The sequence below is a fragment of the Eubalaena glacialis genome, chromosome 3 (assembly GCF_028564815.1).
Source record: "Eubalaena glacialis isolate mEubGla1 chromosome 3, mEubGla1.1.hap2.+ XY, whole genome shotgun sequence".
Lineage (NCBI taxonomy): Eukaryota > Metazoa > Chordata > Mammalia > Artiodactyla > Balaenidae > Eubalaena > Eubalaena glacialis.
Window position 1 is genome coordinate 156,480,409 of NC_083718.1, and position 10,480 is coordinate 156,490,888.

Below are 10,480 nucleotides of genomic sequence, written 5' to 3' on the forward strand. Positions count from 1 at the left end.
TACTTAGCTGCTTTGTTGGGGCTCTCTTAGGACTAAAAGTAGGGACTTACCCAAAAGCTTGTCTACAAAATTGCTTGATAGTACTGTCCTCTGGTATTAGAGACTGAATCCACTAAGTCATTCAGTGGGGACACATTCAAGCCCTTTTTAGACGTTGTGTAAACAATCGGCCCTCCTAGGTATTAATTATAGGGCCCTCTCTTGGGTCGGGGAGGGGGTCAGTCTCCAAGAGAGAACAGTTACACCCTGTTATCCCCCTGCCCCCACCCCTGGCAACCACTAATCTCTCAACCACTGTCTCTGGATTTGCCTATTCTGGGTGTTTCATATAAGTGGAATCATAATACATGGTCTTATGTATGCTTCTTTCTTTCAATATGCTCCTTTCACTTAACATAATGTTTTCAAGGTTGGCATGCATGTTGTGGCGTGCAGCAATATTTCATTCCTTTTTATCACTGAATAATATTCCATCCTACGGATATACTGCATTTTGTTTATCCTTTCATTAGTTGATGGACATTTGGGTTGTTTCCACTTTTTGACTATTAGGAACAATGAAGCTATGAACATACGTATACAACTTTTTGTGTAGACAACATGTTTTCATTTCTCTTGAGTACATACCCTAGGAATGGAATTGCTGGGTTATATAGTAACTGTTGAACTGACAATATGCCATACGTAGTCTGTTTTATAGGCTATCAGAGCTCCTATCAGTTAGCTTTTTAGGCTTCTACAGTCCTTTCCACCCCTTCAACATAAGAATAAAATCTGGAAAATCTAAAAGAAAGGCCCTGAACAGAGAGAAAGCCAGTCCATTCACTTCTCCTGTGATTATCTGTCACTGATTCTATTTTGGGACGATAGTGCCCTACAGTGTTCCTCTCATTCTTAAAGGATCAAGAATTAGTCTTTCAGATTTAGTGAGATCTTAAACTTTACCTTTTGGGAACAAAGTCTGCAAAGTAGCTTTTCTTTCAGTGCTTTAAATTCTGTTGAGACTATTTTTTAAACTGTTAACTAAATTTAGTTATATGTATAGACATATACATTTTTTTGTAATTCCTTTTTAACAGATCTTCAGGATTTATTCCGTAAGACTGGGCAGGATGTGGATGGGAAGCTGACCTACCAGGAAATCTGGGACTCCTTACATTCTGCTGTGCCAGAACCAGAGCGTTTGAGGGAGTTTGATTCTGATGGAGATGGAAGATACTCATTCCTGGAGCTAAGAGTAGCTTTAGGTGTCTAGCCTCATCAGGCTTATTTTAGAAATGGATGTATGCCCTGGACTACCTAATATCTACTTAGCTAACAAAAACAACCCTTCTACCTACCCATCAATCCTCCAGTCCTCCAAACTACAGTAGCAGACATATTGCCACCTTTTAACTTGTTTGAAAAAGCTATGTAAAAGTTATTTTTTTAAAAAAGACCATTTTACTTATAATATGATACTCAGAAATCTATGATTTCCTTAAACCAGTAGGATCTTAATTTTAAAATTGCCAGAAAAAAAGTCAAGCCCTCTTTTTTTCTCTTTCCTTTTTTTTTGAGGGGAGGAGACCTTATCTTTTAAAACTGGAAAATGTGTATATAGAGAGAATAAGCCACCTTTTATATTTCGCATAAATTTGCCTTAAATTAGCTGCACTTTATACAGACTCAGAAAATGTCTTTCCTTTAACAGATAGACCTTTTCTGTTTGTAAATATTTAAAATGAAAGAAAGAGTTGTGCATATTTTGTGGGAAGTAGGAAGAATGGTTTGAAACAGGACGTGAACAAATGACTTGCTGTTAAAAATTGCTAATCTGATCTGGTAGCAGCTGGAAGCTGTGTCCCCATCTCCTTAAGACATCCTCTCTGGGTGCTGCCATGGGGATTGGCCTGGTGCTGGGGGAGTAGATTTAGGGAGTGGACACTGTGGGGACGGTGCTGCCTCCAGGCTCAGGATTCTGGCTCTTTGGTCTATCCTCTCAGCTCCTCCCAACCTGTGAACCAGCGAAGTCTTGTTGGGGATTTTCTCTCTTTTAATCCTGTTTCAGGGTTTATGAGCATAAAAAGTTATCCAGTGGGAGCTACATTTCCTCCCTGAGTGAACTAGATTATCTTCCCCCACGCATCCACTCAAGTCTACCTTTAAGCCGTAACTGACTTTCACCTCTGATACTGTCTCCATTCTGAATGGCAGGGCTGCAGTCCCTCGGCCACTGTCTCAGCCTGGCTACTCAGGAACTATAGAGGAAAGCTCTGCCTCTAATTTTGATCCAGGAAACTTCTTGAGATTTTACCTGGGGCCTAACCAAGAACCTAATATGTTCTTCTGTGGGCTGACTAAGGCCAAAAAGGTGGTGAAATGAAACACCTGAAATCATATTAGGTTTCCTTACAGTTACAGCTCAGAAATAGCTAGAGGCTTTCTGTCCGGAGGATGCCAAACATGGCAGGCAGGCCTAGGGCGGGGGCTTCACGTGATGGCAGCAAATCTAATACAAGCAAGTGCAGTACTTCTCCCATTAAATACTTCTGTAGCCCTGCTACTAAAGGTCCCTGAACTGGAAGGAATTATTCCTCCATGTCACCACTGTGTGTGCTGTGTTGATCTTAGAAGCAATCTTCAGGCAACACAAAAGGAAAACTCTGCAAAACTTAACTGTGCTGTAGGCCAAGTCAGGGAGAAACTAGAGAAGCTTTCAGACATCTTTAGTAAACCTTGTTTCCATTTTAACTTTGTCCAAGTTGCCCTGTTAGCCATGGATGCAGTGGAGCACCCTTAAATATTTAAGGGATGTTTTTTTTTCTTTATATGATGTTCAGCTCGGTGTTGGCTAACCTTGGTTTTTTTCCCTAGAGATATTAAAATTTAGTTAAAGTGGGATGAAGTCTTTTCCCGTGAATGTGTCTGCTTACCTCATTATGGCTTATGCTTCTCGCTCTATTTCTCTCTCTCAAACAATTCCTTTGCCTACCTATGCTATTTTACTTTCTTGGAAAGGTTTAAATATAGTATAAAATTAGCCTGGCACTTTAGGTAACTTGAAGATAACTTACTCTTCTGGCTGCCTTTCATGCCCCCCCCTTTTTAATATATATACCCTTGCAGATTTTGTAACAACCAAATAAAATTCTAGCAATAAATTGAATTATACTGCTATATTTATATGTACTGTACCATAAATAGTATGTCTGTACCTGGAAGGTATTTTTTTGAGAACTGATTTATATGAAGTATACTTGAGGGTAATGTAGCTTGTCCTTTTTAGTTTCAAATTCTTATTCATAGGCAAATACTTTGAGGACACCTTAACTCTTCGTATATACTTTTCTTTTGCATCAGCTGTGCTTTTTAGTTTAGCCTCCATTCTTCCCACCTGAAGCTTGTCCGCCACCTACCATCATCCCTGAGCCAGCTGGATGGTTCCATCCTCTCCCCACCAGATTTGGCAGAGGTGTTCCTGCTGCACCCTCAGACCTGTGAGTACCCTTGCCACACTGCCTGGGAAAGTGCCATATCTCCCAGGCAGAACTAGGACATCTTGAACTCCTTTGTTCTAAGTTGAGCATGTTCATTGGCTTAAAAAAAGAATTCTCATAAGCGTATATCATTCAGTATTAATTTGGGATTTTTATTTGAAAGTTGTCTTAACTTATCCAACCTATGACTTGTGTCGATCTGTAATCAAGCCTCACCTACCACACCTCAGCCCTGAGCGGAAGGCTAGGTAGTAGTAGTGAGTTTGGTTTTGGTTTTCGTTTCAAATGCTTTTTACCTTTTCACTCCGGCAGCTCCTCCTGCTGCTTTCCTGAGTCACCCAAAGCATGTCTTCTTGGTCCTGTTTTTTTTTCGCCTTCTATCTGGTATAATGTTTACCTAGAGAGCCTCCCCCATAAATCAGAGAGGCAATGTATTATAGGAAGAGAAGAACCAAAAGAAGAGAGAACCTGGCTTAGGGATGACTGTAGTGTCGTCTTAAAGGCCGAGAAGGGCCTGGCTCTTAGGATTGTGTCTGATACAGCACAGCTGAAGAGTGGACACCCTTCAGCTGCTGCTGGTTGCTTTCCCTTCCTTTGGTGTTCCCCCTCACGTTATATCGCTGGACGTAACCACATCTGTGCGCCCCCGCGCCCCCCGTGTTGGTCTTGCCGGTCACAGTTGAAGATTTTGACTGTGATGGGCTCATACTCATATGGCCTGCTGTTGAGTTGTTTTTAGTAACAGCTTTTGTTTGCTACACCTCATTGGCTTGCTTACCAATGCCAGTTTGATATGGTCCCCTCTTTCATATCCAAACCAGAACACATTTGGGTATTCCTAGGACTTTATAGAGCGTGTACTGTTTGTTATACGAACCTAACCTACCTTGTTTTTTTCTCATATTAAGAAATGTAAATCTACTTTGCTTAAGTGGAGCTATTTTGGTAATGTTTAAGCAATTTTGGTTCTGTTTAGGGAGGGAATTCAAGATTTCCATCACTTGATTTGAGCTTTGCTAATTTAATATCAGTAATAAAACAATTTTAGTTTAAATAAAACATTTCTTTTTTCTCTCACTGTGTCTGTGATTAAAGGCTCGCCCCCCCCATCCCCCCAATTACTAAGAAAAATATCTGCTTTGATCCCTATTTTTATGGACTCCTTCCTCCTTTTGAATTCAAAGCCTAACAGATGGTGGACAGAAAGTAACGTTGAAGAATCTGCCTGAAGATCCTCCCAATTTGGCCTGAAGAAATGAAGGCTGTTTTGGCATGTGCAGGATGAGGGAAGAGTGAGCCCCTGCCTCTGTATCAACCAGAGAAGTTCCACTTACGTCTGTTTTTTATTTTGAGATTCAATGTAAGAGAATGTTTACAAGAAATATTCCAATGTCTTTGGAAAAAAAGAAGGAAAAAGGCTTGAAATCCATTTCAAGATAAGGGGTCATATAGGGAGGGGCTGGGCTTTTTTCACACACAGGAAAAAAAAATTTTTAATAGCTCTACATGACCGCTAGATTCTGGGATTGCACACATACTCACACACACACACAATCTGGGTGGCCTTTCCTCTCAGGAGGAAAAAAGCTTAGCTCATTTACAAATATGGTAAGATGATTTTCTCATTTCCAAAGTGAAAGGGAAAATTTTATATCCTGGAGCAGAGCTGGGTTTTCTTATCTTTGAACTGGGACCAAATAGCCAGTATTATCTTTGTCTCTCCTTTTAGAATAGTTTCCAGAAGGTACAAAAATTAATATTTGCACACAGTGGATCTTAACTTTGGGAGAGGCCATGAATCCCTTTGAGAAAGATTAAAAAAAAAAAATACATTTTTTAGGAGGTTCATTGACCAGCCCTTCCCCCAAGCCAATCCTTGAACCAAGTTAATTACACCCCACACACACAATAAATCATTTTCCAAGTGTCTTCAAACAAGACATCATTAGGGAATGGACACCATGGTATATGGTGGGAAGATCAGGAAATTTGATGCTAGACAGACATAAATTTGAGATCTTGCTCTGCAACATGAAAATGATACGGCAAATGCCCTTGGAAACTTCATCTGTAAGAGGAGGATTGTGATATCCGTTTGGCAGTGTTCTTGTATTAGAAATAATGTAGACAACCACACAAGAACGCAATACATCTTAGATGTTAACAAAGAATGCAGTTCCAGCAGCAGTGCAGTGTGGCTCATGGGTTTCATACTGACTTGTTTTGGCCACTACCAATCACCATCTCTCATGCATCCTCATTGGCTGTCACTCGTGTCGCAACTGTGCTCAATGTCCCACAGAATGGCAGTGCCTTTGGGTACATAGCCCAGGGTCTGGCATACGGTTTTGTTCTTAAATACTGGATAGAGGGATGTTGAGCCCATCACAAGTACTGGTTCAGCATGTCTCCCCACAGCCAACCCTCAGTTTCCATTGGTATTGGTGAGACTCTGACCTTCAGCTTGGTTTGCAAAGTGCCCCCCTCAGACATTTTCCCTCCTAACAGAAAATGAGACACAAGGGAGCCTTGTACTTTTTTAAATCTTTGATTATGTGACATCTAGATGGGCCCTGGCCTCTGTGTCAGTACCACCTCCCTGAGGTCAGCTCCATTTCCTGCACTGCCCCGCTACCTCCAGCTCCCATCCTCAGTGAGAGGAGGCTACAATTCTGAAGCAGACAGCTTGGCATTTAAGCAGTGGTCCCTCTGGGCCAGTGTGGGGAGGGAATGGAAGTGGACGTTCCTTTCAGGACAGGTGGCCAAAGGGTAGGAGACTGAGTGGTTCAGCATCGGGGGTAGGTTACACAGCGAGAGGGCAAAGGGCGCCTCCTGAAAAATGGGAATCGGGAGTGGGGGGCTGGCCTGGGGCCGCAGCACCGGGGAAGGTAGGAGCTGCTGTGGGATCAGCTGCACTGCAGGTTGCAGGGGGCTGGGGGCCTCCACCTTGGGGCTGCTGTCTTGAGTAGCATAGCTCCTGTTCTCAGGGACGTCCAACTCCCACGGGTGATCTGAATTCTGGGTGTCAGTCTCGGTCTTGGTGGCATCAGGGGGAGGGCCTGTGTTGATGGCTGCGTTCATGCCGTAGTGCCGTCGCTTGTTAATCCAGTACAACAGCGGGCTGTAGGTAAATGTGGCTGCTCGCATCACCTCCATCCACTCCTGGGCACGCTCTTCTCGCCGCAGGTTCTTCCTCCAGTGCAGAAAGAGAATGCAGCCGCCAGTTATCACAGAACACAGCCCCAGGAATCCAAAGTACAGTGACACCCACACTAAGGAAGGCAATAAGAAAAAAATCAAGCTGGCTGATAGCTGTAGCTTGGGGTCTCAGCTGTTTCTCATTCCTCTCCTCAGCCCTTTCACCAATCGTTCCCTCCACTTAACCACTCTCTGCATTCCTTCCTTTTCTCCTTATTGACTGGCCTCATCATTCTTTTATTCAGTCAAAGCAGGATTTCCAGGGAGGTTAAGAGGCCACCTTTCGCTCTTCACAGATAAGGAAAGCTAGGTCTAGAGGGGCACGACCTGCCCAGGCTTACTCAAGCCTCTGGTTCCCAACCCTGGCCCCATCCGATCCATCAGAATGAGAAGCCTCACTAAAGGCAAAGCCCATCAAGAAAGTAAAAGTTTACCAGTCGACGGGACACCAATGTCCCATCCCATTCCACCACACCCCTAACCATTCAGCTGTGATGTCCTGGGGTATTTGTGGTACCCCCGCTGGGCCGGCAGAGAGACATGGTCTATGCCCTCAAGAAATCCATAGTTTTCTAGAGAAAACCCTGTCCTAACTCTTAGCATGCTTCCACGCAGGTAGCCATCACCCCCATCCATGCAAAAGGTCTTCCCTGAGTGCCCCCAAGCCTAGGGCATAAAGCAAGGGGCAGGGATTTGGGGAGGGAGCACATCTACCACTGGGGAGGGAGCACATTTACCTCCAGGGAGGCTGAGGTCCTCCCTTTGGGAATCCATAAGGTCAAATCTTGGTACCTAGCTGGCCGATGGCTCTGGGGAGAGGGAGCTCACCTACCCATCTGTCTAGCCAATAGGAGTCCCCAGAATGCCCAGACCCCACTGTTCCCTAAAGGTGGGTCACTGAGTTCTGAACACTGAGCATCCAAGGGCAACGCTTGTGAAGTCTAATGGAAGGAACAGACTCTACCAGTGGTGTTTCCTAGGCATAGTGCCTCTCTACTGCTTCTACCAGGGACTGACCCACCCTCTGAATTGTCGGCCCCCTACTTCTGACCCACAGAGCAGCCCCCAGGAAAGGGCCTTAGATTCCTCGGGGGCTTATTTTGTCCCTAGGCTTTAAGGAACAGTTGATGGATCCCTGGGCAGGGAGCACCCAGAGCAGTGGGCAGCCCTCCCATCAAGTCTGCTATGACTGACTTGTCAGGAGACAACCCGCTCAAGGGAGCTATGTGGTCAACACCTCCTTCCTTGGCTCTTACAATTTTTCTTTTGTTTCTGTTTCATTACCTTCCTTCAACAAGTATTGGCAAGTGCTTCCGGGGCATCAGGCCCTATGGGAGCTCCCCACCATCTGGCCCTACATCTCTTTTCAGCTTCACCTTCCTCCCCATCCTTCACACACCTTTCCCTTCTGACCAGACCCTGCTTAACAGACCCTGCTTATTCACATCTCTGGAGCTTTGCTCACACTGCCTCTCCACCTAGGAGTGCCCCTCCCCACTCTCCCCCCACTGAACACCTGCTTATCCTTCAAGGCTCAGCTCAACACCCCCTACTCTGTGACAAAGTTCTTTCAGTTGGCTTCCTAGAATCACACCGTCTCCAGTTTGAAGGCACTCTGAGAGTTGTCTAGTCCAACTCCCAGCACATGATTGAACCCTAGAGGCAGATCTCCCCTACCCAGCACTAATCCCTGGGGAATTGCTTGGGTCAGGGACTTGCCCACACCTCCTGAAGCAGCTTGATCCATTTATGGGCAGCTCAGTTAGAAAGCCCTCCCCTAACTAAACCCACGTCAGCCTCCCTGAAGGTTGCACCACTAGGCCTAGCTCAGCTTCTGGGCACCATCTAAGTACTTCCCTCTTTAAGCCCCCAGCATGGGACTTGGGGCACTAATGAGCACAGATTTCTTTCCAGGTTCCACTTACTCTGGGCTCTACCTCACTGGCTTCTGCTTTTCAGTCTCCTTTGCTAGTTTCTCCTCTTTTCCCTGATCTCTAAATGTCAGGTGCCCTAGGGCTCAGTCCTCAGCCCTCTGTCCACATTCATTCCCTCAGTGATCTCACCCAGACTCATGGCTTTAAATAGCATATCTATCATATCTACACTGTCAACTCTCAACGTTGTACCTCCAGCCCAGACCATTCCTCAGGACTTTAGACTCATACTCCCAAAAGCCTGGCTGACATCCCTCCTTGCCAGTCTGTTAAGTTATCTCAAACTACCATGTCCAAAACCAAACTCCTGATGGTCCATCTCCAAAACCTACTCCAGCCTCCTCCTCTCTGTAAGTGGCAACTCTCTCCCTCCAGTTGTTCAGGCCAAAAACCTGACAGTCACCCTTGATGCCCTTCATTCTCTCACACCCACATTCACTCCAGTAGCAAAATCTTTAGGCCTTGCTTTCAAAACATACCCAGAATCTGACCATTTTTCCATCACCATCACTTTAATACAAGTACCACCCTCTCTCACCTGGTCTCCCTTTAGAGTGATCAACCATCCCTGTTTGCCTGGGACTGAGGGAGTTTCCAGGACATAGGACTTTTGATGCTAAAATCAGGAAAATCCCAGGTAAACTAGGACAAATTAATCACCCTTGGGAGAGCTTGCATCCTTGTCCCCCATGCCTTATATTCCACCAGCAGTCAGAATGAGCCTTTTTTATTTTTTTTATTTTATTATAAATTTATTTTTTTTAATTAATTTATTTTTGGCTGTGTTGGGTCTTCGTTGCTATGTGCAGGCTTTCTCTAGTTGCTGCAAGCGGGGGCTACTCTTTGTTGCCGTGCCCAGGCTTCTCATTGAAGTGGCTTCTCTTGTTGCGGAGCACGGGCTCTAGGCGTGGGCTTCGGTAGCTGTGGCTCACGGGCTCTAGACACAGGCTCAGTAGTTGTGGTGCACAGGCTTAGTCGCTCCACGACATGTGGGATCTTCCCGGACCAGGGATCGAACCCGTGTCCCCTGCATTGGCAGGCAGATTCTTAACCACTGCGCCACCAAGCATGACCCTCACTCAGATTTAAAACCAAAGCCTACAAAGCCCTGAGCGATCAAACTACCCCTCCCCATGCCTCCTTCGCACAATAACCTTCTTGCTGTTCCACAAGCAGGGCAAGCATGCTCCTGCATCAAGGCCTTTGCACTTGCTATTCCATCCGGAAGGCTCTTCCCCCAGATATCTACACAAACCATGCCTCATTTCCTTCAGGTCTCTGCTCAACTGGCCCCTTATCTCTGTCTCTCTTAGCCTGCTTTGTTTTTTCATAACATGTATTATCACCTAACATTATTTATGTATGTAGGTAGGTATGTATACATATTGTGTCTCACCCCACTAGAATGTAAGCTCCATGAATTAATGTAAACAAGGAAATAAATACGTAAGAATTTCAGGTAGCCTTAACTGCTCTGAAGAAAATAAAATAAGGTAGTGGGATAAAGAATATAAAGTGATGGGGGTGCATCAAGAAAAGTCCCTTTGAGGTGCTGACTTGTGAACTGAGCCCTAGATGATGAGGAGATAGCCACGTGCAAAGGGAGCAGCCAGTGCAAGGATGCTAAGGCAGGTACAGGCTGGCACACTTAAAGGACTTGCTCATCTCAGGGTTCACCACACTACTCCCACACAGGCCAGGGCCCAAGGCCCATCTCCAAAAGTGCAGGCTGGACTGAGCAGAGTTGAAGGCACTGTCCCTGCCCATGAGAGGTCCATCATTCAAGAGGGGTTTCTATCAGGTAAGACCCAGACAGGAGGACTTTCATGAGGGCAGACTGATCAGTGCCATCACAGGGGGCCTGCTCCA

The 10,480-nt window shown here is 45.2% G+C and overlaps 2 protein-coding genes across 3 annotated transcripts in view; one reads left to right on the top strand and one right to left on the bottom strand.

Annotated features, from left to right (window-relative positions):
* The window catches only part of EFCAB14 (EF-hand calcium binding domain 14), a 36,116-nt gene extending 32,968 nt beyond the window's left edge, over positions 1 to 3,148 (top strand). For both annotated transcript variants that reach the window (XM_061184256.1, XM_061184257.1), the window contains one exon: positions 1,080 to 3,148. In XM_061184256.1, coding sequence (XP_061040239.1) covers positions 1,080 to 1,255 — 176 coding nt within the window. In that variant the 3' untranslated portion in view covers positions 1,256 to 3,148. The remainder of the gene's footprint in view (positions 1 to 1,079) is intronic.
* A 2,995-nt stretch (positions 3,149 to 6,143) lies between these two features.
* On the bottom strand, positions 6,144 to 7,518 carry TEX38 (testis expressed 38). The gene is made up of 2 exons (XM_061186626.1): positions 7,415 to 7,518; positions 6,144 to 6,751 (listed from the first exon to the last, which is right to left on the bottom strand). Exons 1-2 carry the CDS (start codon positions 7,449 to 7,451, stop codon positions 6,144 to 6,146), a joined length of 645 nt encoding a protein of 214 aa, XP_061042609.1. The 5' UTR covers positions 7,452 to 7,518.
* Positions 7,519 to 10,480: the final 2,962 nt, after the last annotated feature.

What these genes read in the sequence shown, in the direction of transcription:
- TEX38 (XM_061186626.1), bottom strand. Translation starts at nt 7,451, where the DNA reads ATGGATTCCCAAAGGGAGGACCTCAGCCTCCCTGGAG. An exon ending in GGACCTCAGCCTCCCTGGAG is followed by an intron (nt 6,752 to 7,414) that starts GTAAATGTGCTC and finishes TGCCTTCCTTAG; the next exon opens with TGTGGGTGTCACTGTACTTT.